Source organism: Rhipicephalus sanguineus, chromosome 5 (genome assembly GCF_013339695.2).
Source record: "Rhipicephalus sanguineus isolate Rsan-2018 chromosome 5, BIME_Rsan_1.4, whole genome shotgun sequence".
In the NCBI taxonomy this organism is placed as follows: domain Eukaryota; kingdom Metazoa; phylum Arthropoda; class Arachnida; order Ixodida; family Ixodidae; genus Rhipicephalus; species Rhipicephalus sanguineus.
This window is the reverse complement of record NC_051180.1, coordinates 163329543-163345375: the sequence shown is the minus strand read 5'-3', so window position 1 is coordinate 163345375 and position 15833 is coordinate 163329543. Positions and strand designations below refer to the sequence as shown.

The window sequence follows — 15833 nt, the reverse complement described above, 5'->3', positions numbered from 1 at the left end:
GGTCCGTAAGCAAGTTTCTGCGGGCGCTGTGAAGCAATATAATGTCGCGTAACAGCAAATCACCAGCGTCGGTTGCACAGGTGGCCGGCAGAGCACAGGCATTAGCGTAGTATACGCGGCATTATCAGTCACCACGGCTATCCGTTTTTTCCCAATGTTGATATGGGAACAGGGCCAAGGGGGTCTAAAGCAACAAAAAATGAACGGTTTCGTTGCTATGTAGATTGGTAGAACATGGCCAGTGGGTAGAAGCGGCGTTATTCTCCAGTGCTGACATAATTCATCCATGGCCACGCATCGGCGTACTGGCGAGCAAGACCTCGCCAGAAGAAATCGAGAGAAAAAAAATTTTTTTCTCTCGATATATTACAGTAATTCCGCCTTCGCACCTCAGAATCTCGCTTCATTAAAACAAATAACAGATGATCCTAACAGTTCTAACAAGATATCGAACATCAGCATCATCATTATCATCAGCCTGACTACACTTACTGCAGGGCAAAGGCCTCTCACATATTCCGCCAATCAACCCGGTCCTGTGCTTGCTGCTGCCACGTTATACCCACAAACTTCTTAACCCTTTATGAGGCATAATGGTATGAACAACGCACGCCACCTATTGAGGGCGGCATTGTCGTTTCTATCGGCTTTTTATAATATGTACAAAATTTGAGGCCTCTATTCTTATCGGTTGGTTGGTTGTTCCTTGACAACCAGGCGCAACCCACTGCAGGGGGTCGGCCATGAAACGGGCGGAAGCTTATTTGAGATGGATGGATGGATGAATAAACTTTATTTCGGTCCCTCGGAACGCGCCCTAGCACGTTGCGGGCCGCTCCCACGTCGGATAAAATTGTTTTATATTTCGAATATGTTCCGAAAAGGACAGGTAAACAAAAACTCAATCGAATAGTCTTTGCTAAAAAAATATATGAAGACAGTATGAATGAAACGGTTTTTGAGAAAAAGGTGGGACATGTATGTGTCCCACTGCTCTATGATTGTATCTGAAAAAGTGGGGCATATGTGTCCAACTGTCCCACTCTCCGGTGAGACCCCGCGGATCTAAGAACGGCGTTGCGGCAGACTCGAAGGCTTCCACTTTATGCTTAGGCCTGCGACGCCTGAAAGGCCTCGAAGTGGTACTTTTCGAATTTTTAATGGCCGGTTGACCCGAGCGGGGTTGCACGTGTAGCGGTGTTCACGATGACCGAATGACTGATTGAGCAGACACGGACATTTGATAAGGAACAAGCAAGCATTTAATTAGAACAATGGCAACGGCAAGAGATACTCCGCGAACTAAGAGGAAAACAAACATACGCGCTGAACAAAAGAACGGCACAAGGAACTATGTACTGAATGAAGAACTACAGGTACGAAACAATACAACGCGGTATGTTAATACTCGACACGATGGAGACTAACAGAAATTCAAAGGAAAGAAAAATATTGAGAAAGGTAGCGTGCTCCCGCTTCGGAGCTTGTGTGCGATGCAGCGCACCCTAATACAATGATATTTTAAAGCTGGTTAAAAATACAAAAAAACGGTAACAAAAATAAACAATACAAAGTTCCGTATGGACCATTCCAGCTCGTAGTGGAGGTGACGTGGCGTCGCTGATGATGTCGCAGCTTCGGTAGATGACGAGGGTGCCCGGTGTTGCAGCCGACTCAATTCGTTGCACGGGACACTCCGCCCTCGCCCCCTACGCGACACCCGCGACACCGGTGACCACCCTCTTCGCTAGTTCAACGTCAACTGTCCCAAGGAGTCAACTTCATTCCTGGCATTGTTGCGTTACAGCAAGCTCGCGGACTACGTCCGAGGAATATCGGTGTTGCAGCCCTGGATGCCTTCACGCCGTTTCCTCCCACCCCGCGAGCCGGAGACTGCCGCGTCGGTGGTTAAAGTGATCGTGAACAGACTGCCGCTCTTCCCTCGAATGGTTACTTGAAGCGAGAGGTGTTTGCCTCTCATCGCGCATGGTGCTCTCGAACCAAGCGTCGCTGTGTTCGAACTTGGACCCCGGGAGCTGGTGTGTGGGAGGCCGCGGCCGACGCCACGGCGCCCATCCTAATGTACGAAGGAGCGCGCGAGCGAGAATTCCAGACGTTTGGGACACCCACTGACCCCTGAAAGACAGTCATTTAAAAAAAAGTACCTTTACTTTTTTTTCATGCTAACTTGCTGCTGCCCTAAAACCACGAACCACAGAGCCTACAAGCACCTATTCTCTATCACAAAAAAGCTAAACTAAATATCCATTGTACATCCACTCGCTAACGGCACTCGAGCAGCAGATATAGGTACTGGGCATAGAGTTTCATACAATAACCTAGAGAGGAAACTGACGCTGCGATAGTCCAACCACCATGGAAATTATGGGAAGTACAGGCTTCGGATTCAATTTTGTTAGCTAGCGAACTGTCTACGGATGTTTTAACACAAAAGTGTATTATGCCAAGGTCCGCAACGGCTCCGCTGACGTATTTCCGTCACAAATATGACGCTGTAAAACATAAAGACTAACATATTGCAAATAAAAAACTGAAAGTTCCGTCACCGGGAGTCGAATTTACGACCCCTCGATCCCCAGCTCGCAGCGCGGAATGATTCTACCACAGACGGCACGCTCTTCGTCGTACTAACGGCGTGCTTTTTATATACACCATTTGCCGGTGGCAGTACACAGAGATCGGTGGTACATCGGCGTGTTTTCGTTATCACTAGCGAGATGGCGCGAAGGGCTCGAAGGGCGCGCTTTAAAGGTCGTAGCCCCACGCGTTGAGATGAGCGTCCGCCTCACAGAGCGTGGTCGGTCAAGCGCGCGCGCGCTTATCTGTGATGGCGGTGGCCTGTACGTCTTACGCTCTCACCGCAACCTTGCGTTGAAGTTACAGAGAGCACGAAGGTCACTTCGCTCACTGCAGTGGCCGCTTTTGCAAAAGGATCGCTCTGCTCACAAACAAATAAGGTACAGCTGTTACAGTTCGCGCTCATCCCAATGTACACTTGTGCGTTCGTTTCGTGCGTCCTTTTTTGAATTTGACCAGCGCGCTTCAACTGTCGAGCTGTGACAGTTCGCGCTCATACTGTGTATGTTCGTTCCGTGCATCCTTTCTGCCTTATCGGCGCGTTGCAAGTTTCGAGCTGTTTGCTGTTCTTCGCGTGACATTACACCTTGTTGGTATAGCATTCACTCCTCCGCCCTCGGGGCGAAACAATGTACAACAAACGCTCAACTACGTCTGTAAAGACACGGTTTACTTTCGTGATATACCGATTTCTATGACAGAGGGATCAGGCATGTTTTTTCTACCGTTTCAGTTTCGTTCTTTGCAAGGCGTGGGCAACGTGGCGGGTTGCAAAGCGCTCAAGCAGTGCTTTGTTGTTCAAAGAGGCTGAAGACCGCAAGGTTTCTTGCTTGCCACGTTGCAGCTTTACAGGTTGTATTGCACAGTTTAAGCAAAGCGTCGTGCAGTCACCGCTGCGCATAGATGTAGCGACCCATGTCAGCGCAGGAAATTGCATAGCGTTCACTTTTTGTGATAAGCGCTACTTGTCGAAACTTTTTGAAATCGACTGCAAAATGACGGTGAAGCTATGTAGAGGCACTGTCACGCTCCTCTGATTCGACTTCACAACAAAAGGAGAGATGCGTTGGTGACCGGCCACTTGGGCAGACGCATCCGGCATCACAACAGATGATGTGTTAATTGTTTCTCACTCAACACGGTAACTTATTTCCATCAATAGATAATGCGTTATTTTGAGGAAAAGACAAGCGCGTTTGTTTTATGTGCTGTAAAGAAAACAATTCAATATACTGTGATGCCAAATCGGGAATACATTTGCAGAGTAATGCATACCGTGGTGGTTGAATTTGTCCAGGTTTGAGTTCCATGTCACGGTCACACAAACTTTTTGCAATAAGATTTACGCACAATAGAATGAAGTAACTTTTAATTGGAAATAACTTTATACCGCTTTGTTTTACACTCGGCAAACAAGCGTCGCGAATCTGAAGAACGTAATCTTTCCGAAGCAAATCCGAAGCCTGTACTTCCCATCATTCCCATGGTGGTTGAAGCGCCGCTGAAGGAGCCCCAGTAGACACTAGCGCTAGATTCCCCTCTACGTATTATTGTCAGAAACTCTATGGTACTCGGCATGCCTGTAAGAATATAATTTTTGTCCATGCAGGAGGCTCAACTGCCTCCTTCACGGGAAGAGAATTCCCTGCGTGACGCAGAATGAAAATTGATACTGCAATCAGCCGCACATAATGCTAGACTGGCTACGCTTTCGAAAATATATAACTAATAGGTTGTCATTATTGCATTGCACAATTTTTTGAGGAAACTGTATGGGCTGGGCAGTATCGCGATACAAGAGTATCGCGATAGCATTTCAGAGATACTTTTGAGTACCTGTATTTCTGTATCGAGGTACCTTTGAAAAATGTATTTGTATCTCAGTAGTGAAATACATTTACGATGTATCGCCTGTATCGCGATACTATGCAGGACAAGGGTATCTCGTTACCTTGGTTTTTTTGTGTCGGAAATGAGTTGAGGCGTGTTTCCAATGGGGGAATGGCGTGTTTTGTTCCTTTTTGTGCCAAGACAAGCAAAGGCGCGCCGCTAGTCGCCGACAGATAGGACGGCGATGGTTTCCCCTCAAGCACCGAATGGTCCATGTGGTAAAGCGCGCGACGCCGCAGACGGCAGAATCGCGGGAGCAGTGTTGTCGGCCTCTACCGACGAAAGTCGCTGTCTCTCAAGGCCAGTGCAGCACGGCTAATTTTTTTCGTGTGGCAAGCCATTACTTCGCGACCTCCCGCTCGGATACCGCCTTGGAACAGGCTTTGCAATGCTTCGCGTGCGTTCAGTTTCGAAAGCGGCGGCTCTTCCAAAGCAGTTCCCGTAGTCGCGGCGGAAGTGACTAGAAGATGGCTATCTTTGACGCGCTTTCAGCCACCTCTCCAATGTCAGGGTGCGTTCCTAATTGATTACATGAGTGAAACGGTCTTTTGTGGTAGCAGGCACCCCCACCGCCGGAGCCGACTTCGCCTGTTGCGGCTTTTTGAAATGGGTGCTGGTGGCGTCGGTGGTGGTGAAAGCTTCATTGAAGCCGACAGGGTCAGACGGCTGAGGATTCCGAAGATGGGGACCGACTTCGGATTCTGTAGAGTCAGAACAACCCAAGTTAGGGCGGAAGTGTTTCGGTATCTAGATGACCCGAGAAGAGATATCGCCACGCTGCAGGGCAATCCGGCTATAAAGGCGTTATTTATTCACTATAACACGAATTGGTGCTCGCCTTCAGCGGTAGACAGACTTTCTTTCTTTCGTGAGTCTTGTGCTGAGGCTGAACCGACGCTGTTAGAAGACAGGCCATTTGAGAAGCCTACACAGTATCCTTCTCAGCGAAGCAGATCTTCAAAATAAATGTGTGCTTTTTCTCAATTCACTGGTGTTCATTAGTGATTCGAGTGATTTGCTTAAAGTGTGCTATTTGTAGCATAGCTTAGTTTATTCGGCAAGTATGTCGATCTTGGTGTCCAATCCATGTTACTGTTGCTATGAAATAATGTATTTTTATTGGAATTCATACTTGTAATTGTGTCATTATTACTAGTTATGTACTTTGTCCGCCCCCCCTCCCCTGCAATGTCTTAATGGCGCTGAGGGTACCGTAATAAATAAGTAAATGAACTGAACGTTTCGATGCGCTGTAACTTTAATTACAACATTATGCTGCACTAATAGGTGTCTTTGCGTAGTATGAGCATCCTAGAAATAAAAAAAAGTATTCCAGTATCTGTATCGCTGTAACTGTATTCCGGAATACTTTTTTCGTCTAATTGCAAAAGTATCTCCGAAATATCCCGTTACGTTAAAGGAAAATGTATCTCAGTATTTGTATTTTAGGCTTCCAATTCATGTATTTCGATATCTGTATTCCGGAATACTTTTCCAAGTATCTCTGCCCAGCCCTGAAGGAACGAATAAAACCACTATAATAGGACATTTAGGAACTCGTGAGTATGAAATAAACATTTCAAATTGACCGCCCATGCTGAATCGGGTAGAGAGCGCGCCAAAATCTCATGAAAAAAGGACACAGCGCGTGCACGCGGAAAGGTTAATTTGGAAAACAGGTATGTGCTAGCACCTTGCGAGTACCATAAGAGCAACAGCCAAAAGCGCTTTCTAAACATCCACACAGTCGCACTAAAAACCTGAAAGCTATCGATTCAGTAGTCTTGATCTAAAAAACTGGAACGTGGCGAATAGAAAAGTGGGATATATGAGCCCCACTGCCCCACCAAGTGTTAACCTCATCTGCCCACATAACATTGTCTCCCCATTGCGCGTTTGCGTTCTCTTGCAAGCCACTCAGTTACTATAATGGCCAGGGGTTATTTTGCCTACGCGCCACATGCCCTGCCCATATCCATTTCTTATTTTCGATTCCGACTAAGATGTCCGTAGCACCCTTTTGTTCCCTGACCCACTCTGCTGTTTTCTTGTCCCTTATTTCCCTTTTATTGCTCGCTGCGCCGTCCTCAATTTAAGTTGAACCCTCCTTGTAAGCTTCCAGGTTTCTGCTCCGCAGGTAAGTACCGGTAAATGCAGCTGTTATACCTTCTTATAGACAACAATTTTAAGGCAAATTTTTTAGATGCTTCATCATATGCCAAAAGTGACCGCCGTCATTTCTTGCGTGAGTCGGCGTCAAAACGAGTGATGCAAAAAGTCATCATTACACGAGGAGGTCACACTATGAGGACGAAATTACGTCATAGGTCACCAAAATGTGTGACAGCATCGCATGACATGGTCGCTCGGTCAATGGTAGACCGATGCCGGAGCCCATATAATTGCGATAGCAATTATATGGACAGTATTGGCTGGTTTTTGCCGTCGCCATCGTCACGCTGCGTATATGTATAAGTATATATATATATATATATATATATATATATATATATATATATATATATATATATGTATATATGTATATATAGTGGCCGCAGCGTTGCAAGTAGTCAAGTAGATCTTCCGTGAGAAGTCACAACGTTGTTTATTTCGACGTTTCAGCCAGAGTCTGGCCTTCATCAGGAATGAGGGTACAGTTCGTTGGTGTTCAGCTTTATACAATCTTAGAGGAGAAAGGATCGACAGAAGAAGACAAACTTTCTACAACCCTATACCGCAAACCAACGGATCGACAACAATACCTCCATTACCAAAGCGATCACCCGCGCTACTGTAAAAACAGTATTCCATACAGCCAGGCTCACCGGTTTAAGAGAATCTGCTCAAAAGACGCTGATTTTGACACGAGCTCACAGAGGCTAAAACGTATGCTCGATAAACAAATATACCCCCCACATGTAATTGATGACGCCGTTCAAAAAGCTAGAAAACTGAAGCGTGACGACTTACTTATGAAGCGGCCACCGCAACAAGACCCGCAACGGACAAACCTCTGCTTAACTTACAGCACGAACTTCCCCAATATAAACAAAATCCTTAAACGACATTACAACATTGTGGAACAAAGTGAACGTCTGAAACGCGCATTTCCATCCGCCCCTGGCGTCGTCTACCGACGACCACGCAACCTCAAAGACACACTTGTGCACTCCCAGATCAATACTTCACCCCCTAATAATTCATGTCGACCTTGTTTAAAGTCACGATGTCTTGTATGTAAAGCGATGCGAGAAACAGACAAGGCAACCAGCACACACTCCAAGTTTTCGATTAACATACGAGGAAACCTAACATGCGATTCCTCTAATGTGGTATACCTACTCAAATGCAACATGTGCAGTATGCAGTACATCGGACAAACAGAAACACCATTTAGGATTCGTTTCAATAATCACAGAGCCCATGCGAAATCAGCCCCAAGTCTACCTCTATCAAAACATCTCAACCTTCCCGACCATGCATTCGACAAACTATCAGTAACACCCTTAGAAACGGGATTTACATCAAACCGAGAACGTGAACAACGAGAGTCATACCTCATCCACCGATTTAACCCTTTCAGCCTTGGATTTTTTATTTTGGCCGGAGACATTTTTCGTGCGTGTTGTCCTAATAGGTAGGACCTCAGAAGATCAAAAACGAAAAATCGAGCCAGTAGCGCAAGTATTTATTAATTAATCAGCATGGAATCAAATTAGGTCATCAGGCCTCAGTGGTTGTGAAATTAGGAAAATTGCTTCTTTATTTCTGCTACTCACAAGAGTGCGCAAAATGTGAAGAATGTCTCATTTTTCAGCGTGATACTCCTTGAAACAGCTTCTGTACGACGTCCCGAAAACGGCGCTTAGCCGCCTCACCTGACCCGCCTCGGCGTCACCCATGACTTCGGTCAAGTTTCTTCTTGTTTATGGCTCCCAGCTCCGCAAACATGCCGCAAGTTTGTTGTCAATCACAGTGGGAATCATTCAAGAACTATGGCCCCAAGAATGAGCAGTTTTGGTTTCATTTCCGAGGTGCTAGGGGAAGTGTTGTGCGGTGTCGTCATTTGACGACGCCAGGGCCGAAAGGGTTAACACCCTCGAAAGAGGAATAAATGAGAATCCGGGTACACTTGCAGCAATTAAAGAATTAGAAAACAATAACGGCAATAATGACAATAATAACTGAAGAGTTCAGGGCACTGCAGCTGCGACGATCACTGGACAACTGAAAATACTTCCAAGTGTAACTACTCTTTCTAAGTACAGCTGTCGTCTGTTTCGGTTTCTACCTTACTAAACAATCAATTGTGCCAAGCATGACATGTGCTACAGCACCCTTGCGCACAATCAGGAGCCCCCGACTGCGGAATCCAGGAGTGGGCCAAAATTGACATTGCGCCCGCTTGCTAGCCTTTGCGGCAATACACGGTGCCCCCCTTTTGGGGACGAGACGTCCACGTGACACTGAGTAGTTAAAGGCTTAACTTCTTAAAAAAGCTCCTTTTTTCCCCACACCGCACCGCCTGGTCGGGAACAATACGTTAATGGAGGGAAGGATATGCAGGCCGCGGACAGGGGGCGGCCGGAGAAAGGGGGGGGGGGTCTACCTCATGTTTTTTTTTTCGCGTATCCTTTCTCCTTTAAGATTGTATAAAGCTGAGCACCAACGAACTGTACCCTTATTCCTGATGAAGGCCAGACTCTGGCTGAAACGTCGAAATAAACAACGTTGTGACTTCTCACGGAGGATCTACTGGACTACTATATATATATATATATATATATATATATATATATATATATATATATATAGGACCCAAAGAAAAATAAGCGCGGAATCGAACCATCGACCTCTCAGTCTACAGCGCGTGGCGCTGACCACTACGCCAGCAAAGGCATATCCTTCAGATAGCTAACGGCGATCGCTATATACAGACCCTTTACTGCAGTACTCAGAGATGGCAGGCGCTTATCAGCGTTCCTTCATTACCAGCGAGATGGCGCGAGGAGCGCGACGGGCGCACTTAAAGGCGTCGGCCAGCTCGCTCGCTTCTAATATTTACGCAGGGAGGACCTTGCGCTTCCGCTGTCTGCTCGCGCGGTAGTAGCTGCCGGGTAATGCCGTTGCTCTTCACCCTACAGAGCGTGGTCGCGATCGGGCGCTTATCTCGAGGAAAAAAGGGGGCGGGCGGGGGGGGGGTGCAGCGGGGGGGGGGCGGATTGTATGTCTTGTGCTTTTCTCGCGATGTCCTCGCTGAAGTCACAGAGCGTACGAAGGTCACTTCGCTCGCTGCAGCGGCCGCGTTTGCGAAAGAAGCGCGCTGTTCAAACAGAAATAAGCAACAATTGTGACAGTTGGTTTGCGCTCGTCCTGTGTGTACCTGTTCGTTCGTTTCTTGCATCCTGCTTTATGTTTGAGTAGTGCGCTTCAAGTGTCGAGCTGTGACGCATGAAAGTTCGCGCTCGTCCTGTGTGTGGTCTTTTCGTGCGTCCTTTGCGCTTGAGCGACGCGCTGGAAATTTCGAGCTGCTTTCCGTTCTTGGCGTTAGCTTCCAATTTGTTGCTATCGCATTCATTGCTTCGCCGTTGCGGCGAAACTGTGATTTGTCATCTTGAACATTAGGCGCAACTCGGCACTAGCTTCCTCATTCACAGGGCGTGTGAATTCGAGGAGTTGGGTGGTGCCTACTTGCGTGCGCGAATGGGCGTGTGAATGAAGGAGTGCCAAGTTTCTCCTAATCTTTAAGAGTAACTGCAAAACCACGTGACGTGAACAAAGCTTCCAGTGACTCCGATCCCGGAGGCCGTGTGAAATCATGTTGGGTGCATAAAAACTCTCAGGGGGGATCAATGCAATTTTCTGAGAAGAAAAACAATATGGTTGCTTTCCCCTTTGAGTCGTCTTAGGCAAATCTATAAAGGACCGTGCAAGTTCTGTTTAGTGTGTCAACATGACACAACCTTTCGCCAGCTTTTCATTAAAACATTTCCCTTTCTCTACATTATTGCATAAAAGCATCTCCTATGAGCCCCAGTGCTGTACACACATTGCGATAACAGCAGGATTTCTAAAAAAAACCTTATTTTCAAACACTTCCAGGGCGCGCATATATCGGCGCAGTTTGTAGGGATTTGGCAATGGGTGAAGGTGAGGATTTACCTATGACGTACAATGGCGTGGATACCCTCGCCCACGAGCTTGCACACACGTAAGTGCTCTTTGAAGCAACACCAGCGATTATCTGGTTTGTATTTTAACAATTTCATGCCTTTTTTTCCAGGTTGGGGTCTAATCATGACGAAACTCCCGAGTGTCCTTGGGCTGATGGATATCTGATGAGTTATGTGGATGGAGGATTACGAAAGTATCGGCTCTCCCGATGCAGCGAGAACAGCATTAGACAATATGTAGGGTAAGCAGAGCCGTATGAATATTTTGCTATATCGGTGGCCCCAGCTACGGAACTAATGTACTAAATACGTGCAAAGTCGCTATCCGCTTGAACCGAGGACGAAGATAAAGAATAAACTGGTACCACTGCGAACTTATCAATAGAAATAACAAGAAAAAACATGGCTGATCCCTCCGCCACAGGATTCGGTATAACACGAAAGTGAAATGTGTCTTCACAGACGTAGTTGAGCGTTTGTTGGGCATACTTTCGCCTCCAATGGCGACGGAATGAATGCTATAGCAACAAATTGTAATGTCACGCGAAGAACGGCAAGCAGCTCGAAACTTGCAACGCGCTGCTCAAGCAGAAAGGACGCACGTAACGCACTTGAGCAGCGCGCTGCTTTCGCAAAAGCGGCCGCGGCAGTGATCGAAGTGAGCTTCGAGCTCTAAACGCAAACTTGCGGTGAGAGCACAAGGTGTACAAACCACCGCCATTAAGAGATAAGCGCGCGCACGAGCGACCACGCCCTGTAGAGGGGCGCACTCATCTCGACGCGTGGGGCGTCGATCTTGAAAGCGCGTTTTTCGAGCGCTTTGAGCCATCTCGATAGTGATAACGAAAGCACGCTGATTTACCACCGATCTCTGAGTACCGCCACCGGCAAATAGTGTATATATATAGCTTGCCGTTAGCATGGCGAAGAACGTGCCGTCTGAGGCCTAATAGTTTCGCGCTGCGAGCTGGGGATCGAGGGGTCGCAAGTTCGACTCCCGGTGACGGAACTCTGTTCTAGTTTTCTTTCTTTGCTATCTGTTAGTCTTTATATTTTACAACGTCGTATCCGTGACGGAAATACGTCAGGGGAGCCGTGGTAGACCAAGGCATAAAACGATTTCGTGTTAAAAAGGTAAAAAGTACTTTGATAAGACAGCACTATGGGTCGTTTTAATTGCAAGTATTACTGTTTTAATGCCGTAGTTGTTAGTGACGACTGCAGTACCGTATTTCTAAAACCGAACAGAGACAGAATGTTCAATGAGATTCCGGAAAAATAGACATGATTCATTCTAGTTCTTGCGCGACAACAAACGGGGACGAAGAAAGGAGACACACGGACAAGCGCAATCTAACAACTGATTTATTTTGAAAAAAGCGTTTGCTCAAAAGCCCAACGTGATCTGCGCGCTTCCGCCAGAGAGCACACACCATCCTCGCATACAACAATCAATAGACCACAATTCCCGAGATCATCGCGTCCACACACACACACACGAAGCACCTACATCGACAAAATGTCGATGTAGGTAAATTTTGTCGATGGAGGTGCTTCGTGTGTGTGTGTGTGTGGACGCGATGATCTCGGGAATTGTGGTCTATTGATTGTTGTATGCGCGGATGGTGTGTGCTCTCTGGCGGAAGCGCGCAGATCACGTTGGGCTTTTAAGCAAACGCTTTTTTCAAAAATAAATCAGTTGTTAGATTGCGCTTGTCCGTGTGTCTCCTTTCTTCGTCCCCGTTTGTTTTCGCGCAAGTACTACAATGAAATCGTTCCAACTAGGCCGGCTAGCAGTTTTGCTTCAATAGACATGAGGAGTGGAAATTTCGCAGGTACAATGCACATGATAGAATTATAGCTTAAGATAACAGAGAGCTGATTTTGTTGGTAAGTGTTCATTTGAAAAAGACAGGGCGTGCAAGCACGGACACAAGAATGAAGTCACGACACCTCAAATGCCGACTAGCAACTGAAGAGACGCAGAAAGGCGGAAAAGCAGGAAGGCACGAACACGTATCTGCGCATGCCCATGCAACAGGCGAACCTATCAATCCGGCTCGCGTGGGGGCCTACGATAAAGATATGTGTTCATGCATTTGATTTCATAATTATGCAAGTTCATCGAGAGTTGGCTCACGCATGCGCTACCACTATTTTCGATATTCTATGCCTCAATCATCAGGCGCGTTTCTTCATTCGTATGCCGGTACAAAACTGCGCATTAATCGAATTTTGGCGTGCACTTACACTCTCAACAATGTAACAAAGATTAGAAGGTGAGCCTCCGGTTAACGATCTCTTATGTTCCAATGATTTCTGGTCAATGCAGGGGCGCGTCTGGCCTACCTAGAAGCGGCCGCAGGTAAAAGGAACCTTATACACCACACTTGTACGGCAATCAATGAATTTGCTGGTGTGTTTTACGAAACAAATAACAGTCCGCTTCTTGTTTTTTGTCTGGCTCATTTTTCCTCTGCACAGCGGTACAAATATTATCTAGCTATTGGCAGTCATGAAATGACTGAATGTACGGTATAGGCTCCGTGCAGACGTAACTCGGCTGCCCGAGCGAAGGTGTCCCTAGCGGCAAGAAGCGCAGATTTGGCAGGATGCTCTCACGCGCTCGCAATGGGGTGAAATAGAGGAACGATGCGTTTTACGATGACTATACTTTTCGTGCTTTTCGCGCTTGGCCAGTGACCAGAGCGACGGTCCGTCCGCATAATCAACGCGATCAGTCAGCTGCAGGTGGTGGACGATAAGAATAATATTGCATAGAACATCGCTACGCGATTGCACCCCTGCTCGCTCCACACTCCCGCTGAAGCAGCGCGAGGTATTTTCGAGGGCAGTTCGTTTTGTGTCGGTTGCGCTGTTCGTAGGAATGCCGAACTCCAGAAATAATTAATGCGTTGTTGGGTGCGATAACACCTACAGGAATTCTCCGGGCACGCGTTTTTACTGGTTTCCATTTAGAGAATATGAACGGAATCGGCGTGAACGGTGGATCGCACTCGTCCGACGACAAAAGTGAGTTTTGTGAATAGATGGGTATTTTTTTTTCTTTGCGAGTGAGAATTTATGGATGCTACATTACACTACAGCAACGATGGGTCTAATTGGACACCCGGGCCGTACAGCAGAATATGCAGCAGGCAATAGGCAGGAAATGCCAAGTCAAACGAAGAGGCGCACCCAGCATACAATCCATCGATATTTCCTGTGCGCTACAGGTTCACATAGATGGAAAGCGTTTTTTCATTCACCGGCCGTGAGAGTGCAATTGCTGGTACCGCCAGTTTCACTGCCGCGTTAGCCTGAGGGTGACAGGCTGTCATTGTTTAATGAGCGAGCAGCCCGCGTTACACGTGCGCAGCTTCGCTCAACAGGCTCGTGACCTCCGTTTTCTTCCCCCAGCTCCAACGGCGTATCAACTCACTCGCGTGTGGGCGGGCTGGCGTCTATCACTCTGTCCGCCGTATATATATATATATATATATATATATATATATATATATATATACCGGGTGTCCCAGCTATCTGTAGCCAAGGGTTAAAAAATACAATATTAGAGGCACGCGAGTGAAATCACTTGCAAATTACTGACAGTCACATTCCGCACTACAGGCAATATTTGTTTGGTAAATAACTAATTCGTTAATTAGGATTATTTAATTCAATTGCTAAATATCGAGTGTAGGCACGACATGCGGCTTGCAAAGCATAGGAATGAAGCAACACGCCTGATGATTGAGGCATGGCATATCGAGAATAGCGGTAGCGCATGTGTGAGCCAGCCATCGATTAACTTGAATGAAGATGAAATCAAATCCCTTAAGTTATCTTTCACGTAGACACCTACGCGTGCCGGATTTATAGGTTCGCCTATTGCATGCGCATGTGCAGACAAGTTTTCGTGCCTTCTTTCTTTTCTGCCGTGGTGTGTCTCTTCAGTTGTTAGTCGGTGTTTGTGGTGTCGTGACTTCTTTCATGTGTTCGTGTTTGCAGGCCCTCTCTTTTTAGAAGAATTGTAGCGACGTTCTTAGCTTCTTTCTCTCGTTGCCTAAAGTATCGTGTACCCGTCCTCAGACCTACGCGTACTATTAGTGATTTACGGGGAAAGCTTTCCCGCTGCTCAGAAAGCCAGTTGCCCTCGCCTCGGCGCCTTGCTCTTTTTTCGGCATCGAGAGCCTATCGGCAAGCAATTTTTTTTTTTTACTGTGAATAAACGTCTGTCTGCCGCCTGTCCTAAAACTATGAAAACATGAATTGATTGCCTACGATAAACGAAGCCCCGGCCAAATGGCAGCCCAGGGCATTTGCGTTTCTTTTTTGCCGCTCTTCCAGCTTTCGCTGTGACTGTGCTGCGCGTTCCGCGCAGGCCTGGCGTTTTTTCTAACACTAGCCTTGCCCGATGCTGCTAATACTGCTGCTTCAGCCGACGCCTCGACTGTGTCTCCTGTCATCGCCGCCGAGCTTCAGTTTGGCAGCTTTTGACCGAAGGATTCCAGAGTTTGCTCTACGCAATTTAACGCCCACTTCATCACCGCGCTTCCACCTCGCGGATGCCGTAGACGACTTCTTTGTGGGTACGCCTTATCCGCCGATACCTCAGACTTACGGTAATGCAGCGCTTTGACAGATCCCACCGAAGCAGGGTCCAGCAGGCCTTTCCCTTCGAACGCGGTTCCAAGTGACTTTGAAATCAGAGGAAACCATACAACTGATCGCATTGCACATGCAGGGCATCAGGAGAATAATCTATGACTACTACCTCTAGCGACGAGTGATGCGCGATGTATACTGAACAAACTGTGCTGTCGACTGACATGACATGGGAAGAACTTTATTGGAGTTCTGAGGAACTCGAATCTGGGGAGCCTGGGTCCCCAGATCAAGTTGGTGGCTCCGCCCACGATGGGACTGGAAGTCGAAGATCCGTCGCAATGTCGTGGGTCCTCTGGATGGCCTGGAGTTGGGTGTGGAGATCGCTGCTCTTCAGGAATTCCTCCCATTGCTCCTTCGTGAAAGGTGGAGAGGCATTAAGGGTTGGGCACAGCCAGAGCATGTGGTCGAAAGAACAAGAGTCATGGCCAACTGTCGAAGAAAACTTGGTTGGTAAATGAAGCAAATCATTGTTAGTTACGTAGCCTTGATCTAGGCGTAGAA

General features: G+C 47.1%; 1 protein-coding gene across 1 annotated transcript in view; it reads left to right on the top strand.

Annotated features, from left to right (window-relative positions):
- Positions 1 to 15833, top strand: part of LOC119394394 (venom metalloproteinase antarease-like TtrivMP_A) — a 127432-nt gene that overhangs the window by 74492 nt on the left and 37107 nt on the right. Inside the window, exons 10-11 of the mRNA XM_037661692.2 lie at positions 10591 to 10699; positions 10772 to 10903. Of these exons, the coding sequence (XP_037517620.1) occupies positions 10591 to 10699; positions 10772 to 10903 (241 nt within the window). The remainder of the gene's footprint in view (positions 1 to 10590; positions 10700 to 10771; positions 10904 to 15833) is intronic.